This window comes from Dermochelys coriacea, chromosome 7 (genome assembly GCF_009764565.3).
Source record: "Dermochelys coriacea isolate rDerCor1 chromosome 7, rDerCor1.pri.v4, whole genome shotgun sequence".
In the NCBI taxonomy this organism is placed as follows: Eukaryota; Metazoa; Chordata; order Testudines; family Dermochelyidae; genus Dermochelys; species Dermochelys coriacea.
In genome coordinates this window covers 32,783,086-32,804,742 of record NC_050074.1, presented here as the reverse complement: position 1 = coordinate 32,804,742, position 21,657 = coordinate 32,783,086, and the positions used below count along the sequence as shown (strand labels likewise).

The following is a 21,657-nucleotide window of genomic DNA, read 5'->3' as shown; positions in this document are numbered from 1 at the left end:
GGGGTGTCTCCCCAGGGCCTGGACTCAAACTAGCCCCTTCACACAGGAGGCAGCTCTGCGACCCACCCTGGCAGAGGGGGAATTTTCCCAACTTGCTTCTGGTCACTGTTTTTTCTGCAGCTGCTGTACTGAGAGAGCACGAATCCCTTCGCCCCAGGCACCCACCGATTCCCAGGCTGCTTTCCTGCTCAGGTACCATGGCCCTCTTTGCTGGAACATGGGTAACCTATTTAAAATAAAATCCCATCACGCCTGCTGGCAAACACAGGGTCACTTGCAGCAGCCTTGGGCCTGCAACGGATGCCTGGACCCCACATTTGCCTTCTGCAACTGCAGCAAACACATAACTGACAACAGGGGGCCATGGGTTTTTCATCTGTTCATAGAGCCAAACCTTGCACTAATACAGCTGAGGCACTAGCAAGTTTTAATGCTGTCTTTGTAATGTAGATGGGCAAAACGTAATCGTCACAGCGTTGAAAGCTAGAAGAGCACACTAATGTCATCTCATCTGTCTTCCTGTCTGATGTAAAAACTGCCAGCAATGGAAAATCAGTCCACAATTCTTGGACAACTGTTCCAAAGCTTAATCACCCTCACTATTATCACACCCCCTTAAATGCACCCACAATCCAAGAGTATCAGTTGCCTCTGTCCCTCTTTCAGCACATCCTCCCTTGCTGTATAGAACAGAGCAGACTGCAAACATTTGCACAGCATTTAATAGTGCAGTTGTCCAATTATTTACACATTTGCTTCCTAAATAAATCCAGTCTTTGACCCACCCACTTTTAAATAAGTGTCCCCCAGAATTTGAATTCCTGGAAGGATTCTCTCTCCCGCCTTTGAATGGAAATCAATAATCTTTGGTTTCAGCATCTTTTGGTTCTTGCAGAGCTATGACAGGTTTAAGAAAACACTGAAGGAAATGCAACCAGGATTAAACAGTGTCGTGATGATTCAGCAAAGCAACCCAATCCCTGAGTAGTTCAAAAAGAACCCTGGATATACAATGGCACAAGACAATCCAGATAGAGCCCTGTGAAACCAGATTTACTCCAGTAGATCGATACAGATGATAATTGAGATCAGAATCTGGCCCAAGCTAGACTTCTTTGTGTTAAACAGCAGTTTAAAAAAAGCAGCATCCGTCCCTGATTCAGATGGCTGCTAGGATTTGGGGATTTCTGGGAGAAGCAACGCCCCCACCATGATCTTTGATGCTTTCTGCTCCAGTGGTTCCAGGTACTGCGATAGTACTACCCACGGCCAGCAGGGTGTGCTCTTCAGGCAGTGCAGCTCCGACTCCCCAGGTAAGTTAGGGTGCACTTTCACCTGCTCCCTTTCATGCTTTTCACCACTTGGGGCATCATCCCACTGGGCTCTCCAGAGGCAAAGAACGGCATGCACGCAAGGAGGCGCTATTCTCCCTTGTGAAAGCATGCACGTGTGAGGGGGATCTCTCTTCACTTCTTTTAACACTTTGCAGCTTCCTCTCGCTACAGGGCTGTCTCAGAGACAGTAAGTGGTGTGTCGGGGTGATGCATGGGGGCAGGGAGATATTTTGGTATCAACATTTATGTATTTCAGTACGGGATGGACAAATTCCCCAGTCGCAGAGCACAACCTCAGCGAGGGGAATGTTCTACCGACGGCGGCGGTAGCAGCAACATTACAGCACCTGGCGGTGGCATCTCCAGCTAAAATACACAGATTATCATGTGCAAGAGGGTCTGGTTTGTGGCATCGGTCCTGCCACCTTAAGAACTGGAGCTCCCCTGGCTGGAGCTGAAGGAGAGGGGGAGGCTGCGGGTCTGATCCGAGATCTGCAAGGAATGAGAGAAGAGTTAAAAGGGAAGGGTGGAGGGGGAACCACCAAAAGCAAGGAGCCGGCACTGCAGGGCAGCCTGTGATTATTAGCATGTGGGTTATAGTAACACCCAGAGGCCTCAATCAAAATCAGGGCCCCAAGACAGTTAGTTATTGTTTGCTTCATCGTTAAAAATGTTCCTGGTGACTAGATACTCAACACAACTACTATTAACAAGGGGAAAGGAACACAGCTAAATATTCTTTAACCTGTTCTTTCCCTATTTTGGCCTAAGTTCGATTTATTCAAGTCAGCAGGGCCTGATGAAATTCACCCTTGGATGCTTAAGGAACTAAGCAAAAGCAATCTTGGAACCATTAGCAATTATCTTTGAGAACTCAAGGAGGACAGGTGAGCTCACAGAGAACTGGAGAAGGGCAAACGAAGTCCCTATTTTGAAAAAGAGGACGCAGGGAGTTAGACCAGTTGGGCTAATTTTGATACCTGGAAAGATATTGGAATAAATTAGTAAACAATCAATTTGTAAGTACCTAGAAGATTAAGGAATAGCCAACATGGATTTGTCAAGAACAAATCATGCCAAACCAAACTAATTTCCTTCTCTGACAAGGTGACTGGACTCGCGGCTAGGGGGAAGCAGAAGATGGGATTTATCTTGATTTTTGACCCAGTCCCATATGACATTCTCAAAAGCAAACTAAGGAAATGGAGTCTAGATGGAATTACTGTAAAACTGGATGAAAACCTGAACTCAAAGAGTACTTGGCTACAGTTCACTGTTAAACTGGGGGGATGCAGTTAGCAGGGGGCTGCCTGGCTTGGGCGTGGTATTATTTTCATTAATGACGTGGATAATGGAATAGAGAGTTTGCGTATGACACCAAGTTGTGGGGGGTGCAAGCACTTTGGAAGACATGATTAGAATTCAAAACAACCTTGATGAATTGGAGAACTGGGCTAAAATCAACAAGATGAAAATAAGACAAGTGTAAAGTATTACGCTCAGGAAGAAAAAAAAAACGCAGAACTATAAAATGGGGAATGACTGGCTAGACAGTCGAGCTGCTGGAAAGGATCGTGGGTTAGTGTGGATCACAACTTGAATGTGATTCAACAATGGGATGCAGCTGTGAAAAAGGCTAATATTCTGGGCTGTATTAATGGGAGTACCATATGTAAGACACGGGAGATAACTGTCTCGCTTTACTCAGCACTGGTCAGGCCTGTTTCTGAGAACGGGTTGGACAAACACCTGTCATGGATGCTTTGCATTTACTTGGTCCTGCCTCAGTGGACCAGTGCTACAGTAGTAGCGCCTAGAGGCCCACAATGAGATTGGGGCCCCATCGTGCTGCACAGTCTGAGGTGACAACAGGTGAGGGGAACTGAGGCACCGAGAAAGGAAGGAACTTGCCCAAACAGCAGGTCAGTTGCAGACCCAGGAACACAGCCCAGGAGGCCTGACTCGCAGCCCAGGACTCTCGCCATCAAACCAGGCTGTCTCTTGAAAAATAGCTTGAAGTATTAGGGTCCTGCAGCCCCTCACCTCTCAGTGGGGTGACACTGAGGGTATTGGCAAGGGAGGCCTGTCCCTCCTTGGTCTGGCTGCGTGGGGTCTCTTACCTCCGTCAGCATGTCAGTGCCTGTGAACAGGCCCTGGGGGGAGGTGAAGGAGTCATCAGAGATGGAGCTGCCCGATTTACGCTTCGCTGCAAGGGGACAGAGAGCTGTAGTCACTGGCTGGTGCAAACCTTCCCAGCTACTGCACAGGGAATCTGGGACCACCCCCAGTTTGGGTCCTAAATCCTGAGCACAGCCAGGGATAGAACTGAGGAGTCTGGACTCCCAGCCCCCTACCCTGCTCTAACCACTAGACCCTACTTCCCTCCCAGAGCTAGGACTAGAACCCAGGAATCCTGGTTCCCATGCCTCCCACCCTAACCACTAGGAATCCTTGTCCTGTTCTAATGGGCTCAGGGTCCCATTGGAATTCTGGGTCCTTTCATGTGGCCTCAGAGATTTCGGGTACATGGCATGGGGAGGCAGTGATCCCCAGGGGTTAGAACAGAGAAGCACAGCTAATCTCACAGGACTGGCTGTCCCCTGGGGGAGTATTTCCGCTCTGGGCCAGACTGGACCTGAGGGGTGTCTCCCTCCCTGATTCATTCCCGCTCCAGTCATGGGATTCCTTTACCAGATGCAGAGTCCCCAAGGGCGGTGTCGCTGCCTGAGGACGATGGGGGCCGGGTTTCAGTGAAGCTGCGCCGACGCAGCTTGGCTTGTGACTCCCGTCTTTTCTCTTCTTGGGCCTGCAAGACACAATCAGCGTAGGGTTGGCAGCCCGGAAAGGGGAAGCACAGAGGTGGAGGGAGCCCAGGTCAGTGGGGGGACATCAGCAAGAGAGCACAGGCAGGGGGTGCTCAACCCCTCCCCCAGCCCCCCTCTCACTGTTTGCTTATAACCCTTCAAAGGGTGACACTGCCAAGCCAAGGGCGGCTTGTTACATCATGTCACCAAAGGCCCACAGGAGACAGTCTGTCACGAGGGTCACCAAAGGCTCACTGCGAGGGCAGGTTTGTTATTGTAGGGTTGCTCCAGCTCACCCAGGGCTGGCTTGTTATTGTAGGGTCTCTTGCGATCACAAGGGCTAGATTTTGGTAAACCCCACCCTGGCAGAAGATCCTGCCCTCTCTGCAAACCCAGCACTGATTGCAGCCCCACCCCTGCCCTGGGCAGCATCTCACTGGCTAGGTTGCTGCTGCCACCCCCCCCCCCCCCATGCTCACTGTGGGCAGGTCCTGCAGCCGGTGCTGCCCGTCGCCCGGCCCCACGTGCACCAGGTGGTTGAAGTTGGTTGGGCCGGAAATTAGTTTTGACCTCACACTGGGGTCTCGCATCATCTCCCTGCAGGGGGAACAGAGAGGAGCAGTGAATAGTTGGAGCGTGCCCTGACCGTGGGCTCTGCAACACCAGCAGGGGGGCATGCTTAGACAGACAGACACGGGGATGGGGGGGATGCTGACAGACAGACACATGGGGGGAGGGGAACACACACAGACACATGACCCAGTAACCCAGATCACAGCACCCAGAGGAGCTGGGCCCAGCCTGGCTGGACAGCATCCGCCACTGCAGGGTGAATCTGGGGCAGGCTCTCCAGCCGTGTGAACATTCACGCTGTATGCCTCCGTTTGTCACCTGCGTAACTGCTCGGAAAGGCATCACACATACACCTGATGGCTTCAGGGGGCAGTCACTCCCCCCGCCCCCATTCGCTCTGCCACTGGACTTAAGGTGCTGACCACGGGTTCAGAGGACTTCATTTCAGTTCCTGGCTCTGCCACAGACTTCCTGTGTGACCTTCCCCAAATCACTTTTCCCCTTCCTGTGCCTCAGTTTCCCCCACCCCATAACATGGTGAGAACTATCTGCTTATCTGCTCAGCCTGTGAGCCCTTCAGGGCAGGGACTGTCCGCATTGTGCCGGCAGGATGAGTTGTAGGCCTGGAGGTACTACTGTAATAGTACTAACACCACAATGGGACCTCACCTGGGCTGGGGGCTCTAGGCACTACTGTGATCCCTACAGTATTCCCATGAATACAAACAGCACGTGCACCATGCTAGTTAGGATGGAATGACAAGTCTCTGTTGCCCTCCAGGTTTCCGGGTGAGGACAGGAGGGTAGTGCAGGACGCACACACCCCTCCCCCAGCCCTGGCCTCACCTCCTCTGCTGCTGCCACTCCTCTGCTGATATACGGAAGGAGAATTTCCGCTTGTTCTTGGTCCTCACCAGCTGGCGCCGGGTGTTGTCTGTGGTCTCAGGAACACTGAATTCATCCTGGTCTGGAGCAGAGGGGCAAAATGAGGTTGCGAAGATGGGTCTACTTGCAGTTACACCATTCAGCCACTACATGCCTGTGACTCCTGGATTAGTAGCTTTGGACACTGGAGTGGGAGTCAGGAGTCCTGGGTTCTATTCCCAACTCCGCCATTGACCTGGGGCAAACCCCTTCCCCCCGTGTGCCTCTGTTTCCCGTCCCAGCTATGTCGATTCAGACTGTGAGCCCTTCTGGACAGGGACTGTCTCTCACTGTGCAGCGCTCGGCACAAGGGGATCCCCTAATCTTGGTCAGTGCCATGAGGCACTATTGTAATATTAGCACTGGGACCCCCAATCTCAGCTTGGACCACTAGGCTCTACCATAAAGCTACTAATAATGGAGAGCACATAATGGGGCCCTGATCTCTCTTTGGTGCCTCTAGATCAGTGGTCCCCAAACTGTGCGGCGCACCCCGCTAGGAGAGCACAAAGAAATATTTGGGAGGGTGTGCAGCGGGCCCGGGCCAGTGCAATGAGGGAGCACCATCCAGCCCCGCTCTGCCCCCAGCCTCAACCCCCAGCTCCCGTTCTTGCCTCAGTCCCTGACTGCAGCTCCCGGGAAGGCGGGGAAGATTATATTTGGGGTAAGGGGGAGCACAACTTAAAAAGTTTGGTGACCACTGCTGTAGGTGCTACCGTAATACTTTTAATAATGTACACAGGACCCTAATGGGGCCTCGTAGGAGCTGCCGTAATACTGCTACCATAATGTTACTAGTATTTGCTGTATGGAGTTCTAGCTGGCAGTAAGATTTTAGTCCAGGCGCACTGCCAGAACCAGAACTGACCCATGAGCCCACATCTCTAACAGCAGCCAGTGCCTGTGGCTGATACGCTGGTATCAATCCAGGTAACTCCATTGACTTCAATGGCTCTAGTCCACATGGCAGTCAGTGTAAATAAGATTGGGGCTGAGCCCGCCCCGCCAGCATTCTGACTGTGCAGCCTGGAGCAGGAGGGGGTGGATGGTTACCTGCAGACTTGTTCCTGAGATAGGTCAGGCGCACCTTCTCGCTGCCATAGGTGCAGAGGGAACCCTCGCAATTCAGGGACCGCACCTGAGTATGAGATTAAGAGTAATTCCCAGAAGGCTGCTGTTCCCAAGGAGCTGCTGCAGGGGCAGGTCATCACAACCCCCTACGCTGTGGTGCAGGGAGGTTACGGCAGGTGCCCAGACTTCAAACACTGAGATGGTGGCGGAGCCGAAAAAAGAACCCAGGTGTCCAGGCTCCCAGCACAACCCTTTTCCAATCACTAGACCCCATTCCTTTCGCATCACTGGAAATATAAACCAGGAGCCCTGACTCCCAGGTCCTTGCTGCTCTAACCATTAAAAGCCACTCCTCTCCCAGAGCTGTGAATGGAACCCAGGAGTCCTGGCTCCCAGCCCTATTAAATGGACCATTAAAATAAGAACGAACCAATAAAAGCTTTGCTGCGCTTTATCGGCCTACCCATCCCACATTCACCCCCAGACTTGGCTAAATCCTGGGTCCTGGGGCTTGTTTCCCCCAAAAAGCCTCACCTTCTTCAGAGGGACTGTCTGTATCCATTCAGCCTTCCGCACATCAAACACATCCAGGGCGTTCTCACTGAACACACTCAGGTAGGGGGCACTGTAGCCTAGGAGTTGAGAGACCAAGTCCATTTTAAACCCGCATGCAAATCCCAGCCAGTACAGCTGTTGGTTCCCTTGGGTGCTCACTAGAGGGCATCTGGTGTTGGCCTGTCAAAGGCAGGACACTGAGCTAGAATGTAGGTCTGATTTGGGGCAGCAGAGAGGTCGTGGTGTGGTGATACTGGGCTAGATAGGGATGTGATCGAGTGGGTCTGTGGCGATACTAGTATAGAGGGTCCCACAGGTATGATCCAGGGTGGCAGGCGAGTGGAGGGGGAAGCTACCAGGCTAGATGGCCTTGGGTGTGATCTGGGGCAGCCGGTTCTGGTGATGGGGCATTTGCTGCCCCCTGCTGGAGAGAACAGAGCTCTCCTCTGCTCCATGCACGCAGCATCTCTGAAAGCAGGAACCACCCCCTTCTGCCCTTGCCTGCCCCCAACCTCCCTTGACCCCACAGACCCGCCACTCACAGCAGCTCAGGGGGGTCGCCGGCCACATCAGCTCCTGCTGCCGCGTCCTCCGGCCCTGCCCATCCACGTAGAGCCCCAGCCCACTGAAGCACAGGATCAGCTCACTGAGGCTGACCTCCACGGCCCGCAGGGCCTCCATCTGGGCCACGGCTGCTCCACGGGGGTCCTCGGGGTGGGGCAGGTGGATGGGCGCCCCCTCGTTCAGTAGGGGGTAGAGGGAGAAGCCCGAGGGGTAGCCTATGCAGAGCCGGTCGCCCATGATGTCCAAGCACTGCACGTAGCCCTGGGCCTGGATCTCCTTGATGCGCCGGGAATGGGGCCGGGAGGGGGTGAGCTGGTAGCACAGCACCTGGCGCTTGGAGGCCACACACAGCACGGAGGTGGTTCCCCGGCAGATCAGCCCCGACACCATGGTCTGGCAGTTCTTGGTCTCGGCGATCTTGGTCCCCGGGGACTCTGGTGTCTCCAACTCGACCCAGGAGAAGAGGCGCACATTGTGGTTCTTGCCGCACAGGACCGAGAGCACCTGGGCCTTGGGGGAGACCAGGAGTAGCTGGACCCGCCGGCAGTCACCCAGCTGGAGCACCTCTGCAAACCGAGACAGACAAAGGATGAGAGTCAGAGATGTACAGTCATGGGGGGCTGCATTGCCAGAGTGCTAAGGAGACTGCACTGGGAAGGGAAATACTTAGCTCAGGTACTCACCGGTGTAAATCTGGAGCAACCCCTGATTAAATCCAGAGTAGCTCAAAGAGTCACACTAGTTTGTAACCGAGATCAGACTCTGGCTCGGCAGAGTTACAAACAGGTGTAAACCCAGAGTGACCCTGATTAACTCCATGAGTCTTTGCAGTGGTTTGTAACCTAGATCAGAATCTGGCTCAGTGGACTTCTGTTGTTACAAACTGGTGTAACTCTGGAGTGACTCCATGAGCGACTCCAGATTTATACCAGTTTGTAACAGAGAACTGAATGTGGCTAGGTGGACTTGTATTGGATTTATGTATAATGTCAAGGGTGTGACCCGATGGCCCAAAATAAAGTCAGCGTATGACTGATTTCTGTGGAATTAATCTTGATTTACACCAGCATTTAAGGTCAGACCAGCATCTGGCTTAATTACCTAGAATGAATTACTCCAGATTTACTCCACTGTGTTACTGAAATCAGAATACGCTCCAGTGATTTCAGTGCAGCTACTCCAGATTTACACCAGGTTTGTGACCAAGGCTGGAATCTGGCTCAACAACTTGTCTGCAGTTACTTCACACAGCGTGTAACCATGGCCAGAATGCAGTTCTGAGACCAGTGAAGTCAATGGAGTCACTCCTGATTTATACCAATGTGTAACAGAGACCAGCTCTGTTTTAATTATCTCAAAATGAACTGCTCCAGACTTAAACCGTAGGTCACTGAAATCAGAACATGGTCCCTAAACTCAATTCATTTAATGAAGTTACTCCAGATTTACACCAGATTTAACAGAATCTGTCTCATACCCAAGATGTACCCTCCAGTTCATAACAGATCAGAATGACTTAATGGACTTACTCCTGACTTACTTCAGTTTATAACCAACAATAAAATGTGCTCCTAAGTCCACTGACCTAAGTGCAGCTACACTAGATTTATTAGCCATTTATATATAACAAGTATAACTATAGTATAGTAGTAGTATAACTAAAATCCAGTCTGCCTCAAGGATTTCTCTGGGGCAGCTCCAGATTTACACCAGGGTGTAACCGAGATCAGAATCTGATTCAGAGTCTTAACTAGTGCCAAGTTAGGCCACACAACTCTTCCCTGTGCTGGCCCATGGACCAACCCAGCTGCAAGTGTGTGTCATTCCAACCCCCTCCCAATTTGCCTGCAAACTCATCCCGTGACAGCTCTTACCGTTGGTGTGCAGGTGAATCACAAACAGCCCCTCTTCGGTTCCCAGCGCAATCCGCTCCCGGTCTGCAAGCAGGACAGGGGCAAGTGTCAGAGTGAGGCAGCCTGGATGTGGAATTGGCTAGGCTGCACAGACTGGCTGGCTCCTCCCTATGGGCCCTGACTGCTCTCAGACACTGCTCCACGACACCCCCTGGGAAGCTGGGGGATTTTATTATTCCCCATTTTATAAATTTATAAAAACTGAAGCAAAGGCTGGCACAGGGACTTGCCCGAAGTTATAAAGTCAGTGACACATCAGGAAATAGAATCCATGTGTCCTGACCCCCCGTCACCGCCTGCTCTAACCACTTCCCCTCCCAGACCTGGGATAGAACCCAGGAATCCTGGCTCCCAACCCCTCCCCTCATCCAGCAGACTCCACTATCCTCCCTGGGTGGTCTGTTCTTGCCTCCCATGCCAGCTCACCAATGATAGCAGCGGAGAGGGCCTGTGGTATGAGCGGCAGGCCATTGTCATAGGCTTCTTTGAGGATATAGACAGAGCGGTCGTGGTGCCGGTTCTCTTGCAGGATCCGGTGTAGCTCCACCAGCACCTGCACCCACTGCTTCATCTCGGCCTCACTGTCAGCAAGGAGCAGCAGGGAGCTGGTAGTGGGGGGTGTGGCCAACTGGGAGGATGTAATCTATGGGGAGCAGGGAGGGCAGCTTAGCGTTGTTCTGAAAGATGCAGATGTTTAGTGCTGGATTCAGAGCTCAGCTCACACAAAGCCAATCGGGAGTCACCCCCCGACTGCAGTGGGTTCAGGGCCAGATTCGGATCTCAGTTCCCCTGGGTCAATCCAGCATCAAGCCCCGACTACAATGGTGCCAAGGCCGGATTTGGATCTCAGATCCCCCGGGGCAATCTGGGATCAAGCCCTGACTACAATGGGGCCAGGGCCAGATTCGGATCTCAGCTCCCCTGAGTCAATCCAGGATCAAGCCCTGACTGCAGTGACGTCAGAGCCGGAGTCTGATGTCAGTTACTCTTGGTGTAAATGCAATGATGCCAGCTCTGCACCAGTGATGTAACCGAGTAGCACTTGCCCATTGCAGTAAGTATCTGACACACAAGAATTGTGTGGCTGAGATGGAACTTGCCAGACTGAGTCATGTGATCCGGGCTGGAGTGACGCAATTACAGCTGCTGCTCTGGACCTGAGGCACACCCAATATTGTAAATGTCCCGTCACCTGGGACTTACCCGGAATATACAGGGCACATCCTTGTTGCTGGCGTGGATGACGTCTGAGGCCAGAACCGAAGTCACCGAGAACTGTTCGTCCCTTTGAATAGAAGATGAGAAGCATGAGCACCAACCAGCACAGCCTCCACAGCTGCACCTTACAACACCCCAGTGTCAGCTACTGTGCCCCACAGAGCAACTGTAAGCCTCGGAAAGGAGAGAGATGTAGATTTGCTCACTACAGTCACAGATTTTAAGGCCAGAAGGGACCATTCAATCATCTAGTCTGACCTCCTGTACAGCACAAGCCAGAGAATGTCACCCAGTTACCCCTCTATGGAGCCCAGTCACTTGTGTATCTCTTCCATGAAGGCAGCCAGGCTTGATCTGAAGACATTCCGAGGGGGAGAATCCACCATCTCCCTTAGGAGTTTGTTCCAAAGGTTAGTCACTCACACTGTGAAAAAAATAGTAACTTATTTCTAATTCATTTGTCTTTAACTTTCAGCCATTGGTGGTTCTTTTGCCTTTCTCCGCCAAATTAAAGTAACTGGTAGCAGTAGTAGGCTTTTATCCTCAGTGTGAATGAGGCACACACTTTGCCACTAGATACTGCTACTATTTGCGGAAAATGGAAGAATGTCGAGGAAGGAAGCATGCTCTGTTGTTTATAAAACCTTCTGCCCATGACCTCCCCAGCTTCTCTGTATTTTCCTCTGCTCCTATTCCCCATTAACAGCAGAAGAGGGTCATCAAGAATAAAAAAAGAGAGAGCAAGTGACTGATAGGGAGTGTGGGCGGGATGGGGTCTAGAACCCACAGAATCTGAGAACAGCACCTACAAATTAATTTCTCAAACACCTAAAACAACTCCACCTCTTTGTCTAAAAGATCATATGTGCCTCTATTACACGGGTGAGGAGCTGTATTAATAATAGAGCTGGACAGGACCTGGAATTTCTGTTCCCATCATTTCAAATTTTTTCAATGCAAAACTGGGGGAAAACAACAAACTATGAAGTTTTCCACAAAATAAAATTTTCAACAAAATAAATAATCTTCAAAAAATATAGTTTAAAGAACTCAAAATGTTTCAATTGGATTATGACTTCTTGTATTGATATATTTTTTAGAAAGTGATTTTTAAACAAAAAGTAATTTCAAAACTCAAGGTTGAAATGTTCAATTCCAAAAATGTCAAAATGGAACGTTCCCACGCCCCCTGCAATGAGACTGTGTTGAAATCAACATGCTCCCCCACCCTGGGAAGTGTCAGCATTTTCAGTTGGACAAATATTTTATGGGGAAATTTTCAAGCAGATCCAATCTGTAATCCAGATAAATGACGTTTTCAGGTAAGCCGGCAGATGTCCTCCCCTGCTAGCGTCTGTGGGGGAGCCTCTCCTTAGCAGCACCATGTCCCTAAGAGCACCCCCTCCAACTGAGCTCTGCTGGCCTTTTAGCACAGCCAGGTGCTCATTAGTCAATGAGCTGCCAGCCAGCCACCTAGGCAGTTAATTGCTCACAAGTTGGCTGAGATGGGCTCATTCCCCTTAAAGAAGCCCTAAACAGGGCCAACATCCATTAAAGGGATCAGCCACCCTATGATTACACACAGGAGGTCACTGTCCTGCTCTGCTCAGCACGGGCGAGGCCTCAGCGTGGGTGTTGTGTCCAGGCTGGGCCCCGCACTGTAGGAAAGAGGTGGACAAACTGGAGAGAGTCCGGAGGAGAGCAATAAAAATGATCCGAGGTTTAGAAAGCCTGACCCGTTGGGCACGTTCAGTCTAGGGAAGAGAAGGCTGAGGGGGGACCTGATAACAACCTTCAATAGGGAGAAGGTTGTTACAAGAAGGACGGTGGATCAGTTGTTCTCCGTGTTCACCAAGGGTGGGACAAGGAGCATTCGTCTTGGTTTGCAGCAAGGGAGATTTAGGTGAGATATTAGGAAAAACTTCCAGGATGGTTAAGCACTGGAACAGGATACCGGGGAGATGGCAGAATCCCCATCACTGGAGGGTTTTAAGAACAGGTTGAACAACATCCGTCGGGGATACTCTGGGTTTACTTGGTCTTGCCTCAGCGCAGGGGGCTGGGCTTGATGATCTCTCAAGATCCATTCCAGCCTGACATTTCTATGTAACCCGTGCCAGGGGAAGAGATTGCTACCACTCATGATTTGGGCATACTGCCTTCATTGGCATCAGAGTGTAGCCTCAGCTTTAGCTTCAACCAGAACTGATCTGACCCTCCCAATATCAGCCATTCAACCAGAATATACGTGTGTCAAGTGGCACTGGACCTGGTAAAGCCCAGTCACTTAGGGGCTGAGAGCTAAATAAGACTGCTGCTCTTCCCACGTATGAGGTGGTGCCTCTCCAGAATTGTTGGTTTATTTGAAACACTTAAAACAAATAGAAATCTTGACTTGGAATAGGGAGGTTCAGTTACATCTGTATTTGGCCCTGATGCGACCACTGCTGGAGTACTGGGCCCAGGGCTGGGGCCCACAATTCAAGCAGGATGTGGATAAATTGGAGAGGGGTCAGAGAAGAGCCACGAGAAGGATTAAAGGGTTGGAAAACCTGCCTTGCAGTGAGAGACTCCAGGAGCTCAAGCTGTTTAGCTTAACGAAGAGAAGGTTGAGGGATGAGTTGATCACAGTCTGTATAACATGGGGCTCTTCAGTCTAGCAGACAAAGATGGAACAAGAGCCACTGGCTAGAAGTTGAAGCAAGATAAATTCAGACTAGAAATGAGGGGCAAATGTTTACCAGTGAGGGGAATTAACTCTTGGGACACTTGATCTACAGGTGGGGTGGATTCTCCATTCCAGAGAATGTTTAAATGAAGGTTGGGTGTGTTCTCACAGGTCTGCTCTAGTTCAAACAGGAATTAATTCAGGGCTGGCCTATGGCCTGGGTGACACAGGAGGTCAGACTAGATGATCACATTGGTCTCTTCTGGCTTTATTGTCTATGCATATGGTTTAAACAATCTGATACGTCAGTTGATTTGGTATCAACCCATTCATATGGATTATTTACATCATGCTTTTTGCTTTGTTATTTGGTTTAGTGAATAAAGCTCAGACAATTGGAAACCTGGAGGGAGCGGAAGTTTCTTTCCCAGACACCAGGATCACAACCTACACGAGGTCTGGGGAGAAAACAGACAACTCGACGACTCACCCAGCAGTGATCCATATCTGGAGGGGTGGTAAACCCATTGGGACACCAGTGTTGTTATGCTGCAGGAAGAGCGGTTCAGTAGGGGGCGCTCTTGCCTTGCACTCAGTCCTGTGGGCTCAATGGTCTGATCTGGGGCAGCAGAGGCTGGGGGGATACCAGGCTAGTTGGGCCCACTGGTCTGATCCGGGAAGGCAAAGAAGGAAGGGATACTGGCCTGGATGGGCCTCGGGGTCTAGGGCAGGAGGGGGGAATACCGGAATGGATGGGCCCAGGGGTCTGAGGTAGTGGGGGAGGGGTGAAGACTACCAGGTGAGATGGCCCAGGGGTCTGAGCCAGGTGGCAGGGTGGGGGATACCAGGCTGGTTGGGCCCAGAGATCTGAGCCAGGGTGGAGGATACCAGGCTGGCTGGGTCCAGGGGTCTGAGGCGAGGGGGAGGGGTGAAGACTACAGGGTGGGATGGCCCCAGGGGTCTGAGCCAGGGTGGCAGGAGGGGGGATACTGGGCTGCCTGGGCCCGGGGGCTGATCTGCAATGACAGAGATGGGTGCAAGGCTAGGTGGGCTCAGGGGTCTGACCAATAAGGCACTTCATGGGTCCCCTTTCCCTGCCCCTCCCTACCTCATATCCATGACCTGCATGACGTTGACACCGCACAGGGAGCCCCGGCCTTCTGGCACATCATAAAGGAAGAGCTTGAAGTCGCTGACTAAGGAGAATGCCCTCTGCCAGCCCTTCTTCACCCCCGCTGGCTTCGGCACCTACGAGGACAGGGATGGGAGACGGTTACAGCCCCATTCGCCACAAAGTTATACAGCACATCAGTGGCATAGCTGGAGATAGAACCCAGGAGTCCTGGCTCCTAGCCCCCTTGTGCTAACCCACTAGAGCCCACTTCTTCCTAGAGCCAGGGACAGAACCCAGGAGTCCTGACTTCTGTGACCCTACTTTAACCATATTCACCACAGCCGAGAAGATCGGGGGAAGGGTGCTTGCAGAATCCTCTCTGCCATGCCACATCAGACCAAAGCCAGGCTGACACAGGGCACCTGCGGAGGGTGGGGGGACTTACCGACAGATATCCCTCAAATGCTGTGCCTGTCCCAGTAACCGGGTTGACCCCCATGGTTTTCCGCAGCTGTTCGGGGGGCGTGGGGCAGACGGCTGTGCCCCCAGCGCAGGACACATGGCAGACGTAGTTACAAGCTGCAGGGAGAAGCCAGGATGCGGGGCATGAGTGAGGGGAAGGAGTCAGACTCTGACAGGCATCTGATGCAGGGAGAGGGGCCAGAGACCCAGGCACCACCCCCAGGGCCCAGCATCCAACCCTGCCTGGCAGGAGACCCAGGTGTCAGTCCCCAGTGCCCCTGCGTGGTAGAAGACGTGGGTACCAGCCCAATGAGCCCAGCACTCAATGCCCAGCCTGGCGGGGACCCAGGTTCTAGGCCCAGAGGCCCGTGCTTAGCCCCATTCAGGAATTCACCTCAGGGAAGCAATTGCAAAGGGGCCCTAATCTGATCCCAGCACGGGGCAGAGCCAGCCCCGGCCCTCACTCACCCTCGCAGGCGTAGCCCTGGCGCAGCAGCCCCACCATGAGCGCAGTGCAGCGTGTGCATTTGGTGGGCACGGTGAAGCTCCGCATCTTTAAGCTGTGAGACTTTGGCTGGAAAACGGGGGGGAAAACAACAAAAAGGGGGTATCAATCTGTGGCTGGGGAGGGATTTTGGGAAGCCAAAGATACAGGGGGATAAATGGGCATTTGTCCGATGTGTGTACACAGACCCACACAATGCACTACACACACACACATTAACTACCCACACTCATCTCCACACAGCTCACCCCACACCCACAGCACAGCCCCATGTGCACCTAAATACACCCATAGATAGATATCTGCACACACAGCATACAAGTATACAACACACATCAAGCACACATGCCACATCCCCATGCTCACAGCATACAACTGTACAACACACTGAACCATACAACTCCATGCTCATAACATACATATACAGAGAACACCCCATATGTACACAACACATCTGTAATAGACCTACATACCACACCCCCCCACACACACAATGCATGTAGAAAAAAATACAATACCAGGGAAATTCCAGGGGATTTATGCCACGTGCACACATACCCAAACACCCCCTGCCATGCAACAGACAGACATACAAAGCGAATGCAACACACAATGTAGTAACGTGTGTGCAAAAAAATACCCACATGACAGCTGACTAGATGGGGTTTATCTGACATTGGCAAGTATATACACACTCACCCACACCACAACACACAGGAAAAACACACCCACACAATCCATGGTATAAATCCCCTCCATCACACACACCGCACACCAAACATATGGACACCCCAACACCACACAACAAATCCTCTCTACATAAATGCTCTATTTTCACATGTATCTCATGCCATATGCCAGAGAGAAAACACAACCACATGCCTATATAAACAAAGATTCACACCACACACGCACTTACGCAAATCCACTAGAAAAGGGCAAGAGAGGATTTCTCTGCCACGTGTGCAGACACAAAGATGACTAGATAGGTGTACAGCACACCCCAACTATCACATACACTCAATCATAGACAAAGTCTGCCCTGAGCCATCAGGCTGATGTGGTTAAGGACTGTCATTTTCCCCTAGCCATCAGTACACACGGGCTAGCACCATATCCAAATATACTTGGCTCCCCTAACCTGACGAAATCAGGTACCCGGTTGGAGCTGGGTGGACCGGAGGTGGCTTGTCTGGGTGAGCTCGAGCGAGACTTGAACCCACAACTTCCCAGGCTGTAACCAAGTACCTGAACTGCTCAGCCACTGTGTCACACCAGCTGCATATTGAGAAATCATCTGGCTAAGAGTGGAAATGAAGAAGGCTCTGATCTTATGTAGTAGCACAAACAATCATATATCATGACTGCAAACATGCACCTAAAACACAGAGAGAACTTGAACACACAAAATCTTCTCCCATGAGCAGACAACAAACACACACACACACGCACACAGTACCAACACACGCTGAAATGCCACAAACACAACGCTTAGTCCTGGCTCCCAGCCCGACCCCTCCCTCCTCACAGAGCTGGGACTAGAACCCAGGAGTCCTGACTCCCAACCCCTTGTTCTAACATACACAACTAAAATACCCCATATACATACATTCCACACCCTCCCCTTCCACAACAGAGCAAACACACACACGCTCACACACAAACCCCAGGTTACCTTGAGTGCACCTGAGCTGCTTCCTTCTGCAGCAACAGCTACCTGTGCTGGGGGTTTGGACTGAGCCGGCTGTGAGGATGCAAGGAAAGGGGCAGCAAGGAGAGAGAGGGCAGAATCAGCACAGAGAGCTCGGAGGGAAACATTTCAAAAGGAGCTGCAAGTAAGTGACTTTTTCCAAATCAAATCTGGGGAAGAGCTGGGAATAGAACCCAGGTGTCCTGCCTCTGAACCCCACCCTGCTCTAACCCACCAGACTCCCTCCCGCTCCCAGAGGTAGGATAGAACCCAGGAGTCCTGGCTCCCCTCCCTTCCCAGAGCTGGGGACAGACTGCCCAGGGCTGGGGTGTGGTAGAATTGTGAACCCTGGAGAGCCAACAGCTACATCCTCCATCTGAGCCCCTCACAGGGGCATCATGCAGCAAGGCTGTCAGCATTTACTACTCACGTTAGCTCGGAGGCTTCTCCTCCCTTCTGGGCGCAGCTGGGCCTCCTCGGCCGATCTCCGATTCTCCTGCGTGTCTGGGGGGCTCCCAAAACTGATCGCATCCTTCTGCCAAAGAAAAAGCACCATGCAAACCCAATCCTGCAGCAGCATGTAAGGCAATGAGGCAGGAGATGCTCTCCCTTGGAGTCAGTGCTGGCCCCAGCATGACACTAGGGGGCCTCTCCCCTCTGAGCCAGTGCTGGCCTCAGTATGGCAGTAGAGGGTGCTGTGCTGGAGGGAATGGGGTGGTGGCTCAGTAGGGGGCGCTGTTTCCTTGCAGTCAGTGCTGACCCTGGTGTGGCACTTGAGGGCACCATATGAATCAAGGGGCTATTAATTCCCCCGGATGGGTGGGACCATCAGTGCACGCAGCTAAAGCACATAGTCCCCTGTCTCAGTGTCTTGAGAGATCTGAGCCAGGAACAGAGCCCGGAGTCTTGACTTCCTGCCCCTCCAACCTAACCAACAAACCCCATTCCCCACCCAGAAGTGTGGACAGACCCCAGGAGTCTTAACTCTCTCGACTCCCCGAGCCAGGATAGAACCCAGAGCCCTGACTCGCAGCCTGCCCTGCTCCAGCCACAACCTGACAGACGTACCTCTGCACTCCAGAACGATAGAAAGGGAATTAGTGGCCCCTGTTGTTTTGTGCCTAGAAGAAAGAGAAAAATTCACATGCAGCACTGTAACACCTCAGCATCAACCTGTCTATGGTCCAGAGTGGACCCCAGGTCCACCCTCCCAAAAGTCCAGACCATACCTATTTGCACTAAAGGATAATCCCCCATTACCTGCTAGCAGTACAGGTGATTTGACACATGGTGGAGAAGTTCTTGTTGCATCCAGCAGAGGACAATGGCACATAGACACACAGACACACACACAGTAGCCAGTTCACAGAACCACTGCATTGGTCAATGAGAACATGACGTGCTGGTTAGGGCTGGGAATTGGGAGTTTTCACTTCTAAGTGTGTTCCACCAGCACTGAATTATTACAATAGCATCTATAGACCCCAATGAGATTGGGGTAGGCCCCCACACAGACCCCCCTGGTTGAACCACCACAATGCCCCCCCACCAGTTGTTGCACACACAGCGAGAGTCTCAGTCCCCCAGAGCTGACAGCTGGGACAGACAAAAGATGGCTTCTCCCCACTTTACAGGTGGGGAAGCTGAGACCAGAGTGACTCTGTGACTTGCCCAAGGTCAAGCCATGGCCAAGCTGTGAGAGGAGCTAGTGAGGAGGGCGCAGGACATCTGGGTTCTATTCCTGGCTCTGCCAGTGACCTCAGGAGAATCCCTTCTCCTCTCTGCCCCTCCGCTGCCCCACCCACCCTTTGTTTAGGCCTGGAGCTCTTGGGGACAGGGACTCTCTTACCATGGGTCTGTTCTGTGCCTGGCACGTCAGGGGCCCCCGATCTCGGTCACAGTCTGTGTAGTGCCTGGCACAACTGGATCCCCCAGTCTTGGTCAGGGAGGCCCATGCAGTGCCTGGCATAACGGGCGAGCCTCCGACCTCGTTCAAGGGTGGGCCTGAGGAGCACCAAGGACAGCTCCCAATCTCAATCGGGAGGGGAGGATGCATGTAGCCCCTGGCATGGTGGGGTGTCCCTGATCTCATTTGAGGGATCCCCTAGGGCCCCCCAATCTCAGCTGGGGCACCCCAGGCTAAAGTGGTAATCACACAGCCGCCATCCTGCATGTGTACTCAACCAGGCTGGACATTCTGGGGCCTTACTTTCCACAGACATGACCTTCAGCTCCTCCTTCAGCTTCTTCAGCTCCAGCTGCAGGGCCCGGTTCTGCACCTCGGCTTCTTGCAATTTCCTTGTCAAACATTCAAACAACAAGGGAAACCCTTGTCTTTATTGCTCCAAAGGTGCCACGGGGCCGGGGCCAGGATAGCACAATGCCCACGCAGCTGATGGCAGAGGCGCCAGCCCCTCCCCAGACAGATTTTACCCTGACGAACATCTCAGGGGGCGAAAACTGTTGAAGCAGCAGCATTGTCTAGCCATTGTATCAGGGGACTGTGGGCTCCTCTGTCCTATCCCTACCTCCGGGAGGGAGTGGAATCTGGTGCTTAGAGCAGGGGGCCTGGGAGCCAGGACTCCTGGGTTCTAGTCCCATTTCAGCCACCGGCAGTCCCCCAGCTGTCTGGCAAGTGTCCCAAGGCATGGGGCTCCCACCCTTTCCCCGGCTAACAAGTATCAGCTCCCCACCCGCCTCACCGCTCGGTGGCCAGGTGTGCAGCCTTCATCTCAGTCAGCTCCTCCTGGACACCCTGCTTGGCCCGGATCTCAGCTTCCAGCGCTGACTGCAGCTCCAGCTTGGCTGAGGCCTCCATCTTCTGCAGGCGTCTGGCCTTCCAGTGATTGTCCTTCACATTCGGAAAGAGGAAGAGCTGAGCTAGGATCAGGGAAACCCCCGGGCTGGCTGGATCACAGGGAATGGGACCCCCGGCCTTTCTTCTAGGAGGTGCCAGCTCCAATCTCAGTACTAGGGCATGGCACTGGCTGGCTCAGAGGGTTGGGGAATGGGATATGGGGCCTTTCCCCTCTCAGGAGTGGGGGTGCTGGCTCCAATCCAGGCCCACCAGACACATGCAACCCCACTGAGCTCGTACCGGGGTCCGGGCGCCTGAGGTTTGTGTGCTGATGTGTTTCAGGGATTCCAGCTCCTCGGTCATGCGGGTGGCCAGAGCCTGGAGATAGCCCCTGGACTCCTTCTCATCACTGACCCTAGGGGAGGGAGAGAGAGTCAGGAGAAAGCCCTGTCAGGAGCCAGCTAAACCAACCCAAGTGGGACCAAGGCAGCAGCATCTGCCCCTGCAATCTATTCCCCAGTCCCAGGGAAAGGAGCCCTCAGCCTAGCATGTTGATGTCAACCAGGTGAGAGGGGTAAGTGGTCTGGAGCAAGTCACACAGCCAGCAACACAGCTGGAAATAGATCCCAGGAGTTCTGTTTCCCAACCCTCCCTGTTCAAACAACTAGACCTCACTCTTCTCCCAGAACTTGGGATAGAACCCAGGAGTCCTGACTCCCAGCCCGGCCCCCTGCTCTAACCACTAGACCCCACTCTCCTCCCAGAGCCAGGAACAGAACCTAGAGCCCTGACTCCCAGGCTGTACCCTTGTTCTCTGGTACGATCGGATGCTGTCTCATTCTAAGAGCAGGATAACCCTTGTGTGCTCTCACCCAACCTTACAGCGAGCCCTGCTTGGGGCTCTAATCCCTGCACCATTCAGCTCCGCATGGGGGGCTCATACCACTTCAGGATGTCAGAGATCTGGGCCTCCCAGTTAGTGACTGTTTCTTTCCGGTCCTCCACTGAGCGCAGCTCCTGCTCCAGCTGCTTGTTGGCCGTATTTAGCTTCTCCACCTGGCCTAGGAGCTGCAAACAGGAGAGGAAGACAATGCCTCATGGACCTTGGGAGGAACGACCCTGCAGCTAGAGCTGGGCAGAGAATGGGCTTTCATTCCCTTGCAGTTCCAAAATATCAGGAAAAAATTTATATCAAGTCGATCCAAAACAAAGGTTTTTTGGAATTTTCGACAAATCAGAAAGTCCAAAAAGTTTTATTTCGGGTCAATTGAAATGTGTCATTTTCAAGTCCCCCCCCACCCTTTAAATGTTATTTTAAATAAAATTAAAGGTAATTTCAAATGAGAATTCAGTTCACATCAACAAGTCAACATGTTCCAAGTTTTGGAGCTTTTGGTTTGTTCGATTTCAACAAAAACAATTTGCTGAAGTTGACCCAAATTCACAAAATGTTTCCATCTGCCCG

At 52.3% G+C, this 21,657-nt stretch overlaps 1 protein-coding gene across 1 annotated transcript in view; it reads right to left on the bottom strand.

Annotated features, from left to right (window-relative positions):
- Positions 1-229: 229 nt before the first annotated feature.
- The window catches only part of CDC42BPG (CDC42 binding protein kinase gamma), a 62,909-nt gene continuing 41,481 nt past the window's right edge, over positions 230-21,657 (bottom strand). The window contains exons 16-36 of the mRNA XM_038409333.2: positions 21,136-21,260; positions 20,493-20,607; positions 20,098-20,246; positions 19,605-19,693; positions 18,464-18,516; positions 17,826-17,930; positions 17,381-17,449; positions 15,669-15,774; positions 15,184-15,317; positions 14,733-14,872; positions 10,942-11,023; positions 10,165-10,381; positions 9,700-9,762; positions 7,804-8,391; positions 7,241-7,338; positions 6,689-6,773; positions 5,558-5,678; positions 4,618-4,735; positions 4,026-4,140; positions 3,455-3,540; positions 230-1,826 (exon numbers count right to left, since the gene is read on the bottom strand). Coding sequence (XP_038265261.1) covers positions 1,761-1,826; positions 3,455-3,540; positions 4,026-4,140; positions 4,618-4,735; positions 5,558-5,678; positions 6,689-6,773; positions 7,241-7,338; positions 7,804-8,391; positions 9,700-9,762; positions 10,165-10,381; positions 10,942-11,023; positions 14,733-14,872; positions 15,184-15,317; positions 15,669-15,774; positions 17,381-17,449; positions 17,826-17,930; positions 18,464-18,516; positions 19,605-19,693; positions 20,098-20,246; positions 20,493-20,607; positions 21,136-21,260 — 2,724 coding nt within the window. The 3' untranslated portion in view covers positions 230-1,760. The remainder of the gene's footprint in view (positions 1,827-3,454; positions 3,541-4,025; positions 4,141-4,617; positions 4,736-5,557; positions 5,679-6,688; positions 6,774-7,240; positions 7,339-7,803; positions 8,392-9,699; positions 9,763-10,164; positions 10,382-10,941; positions 11,024-14,732; positions 14,873-15,183; positions 15,318-15,668; positions 15,775-17,380; positions 17,450-17,825; positions 17,931-18,463; positions 18,517-19,604; positions 19,694-20,097; positions 20,247-20,492; positions 20,608-21,135; positions 21,261-21,657) is intronic.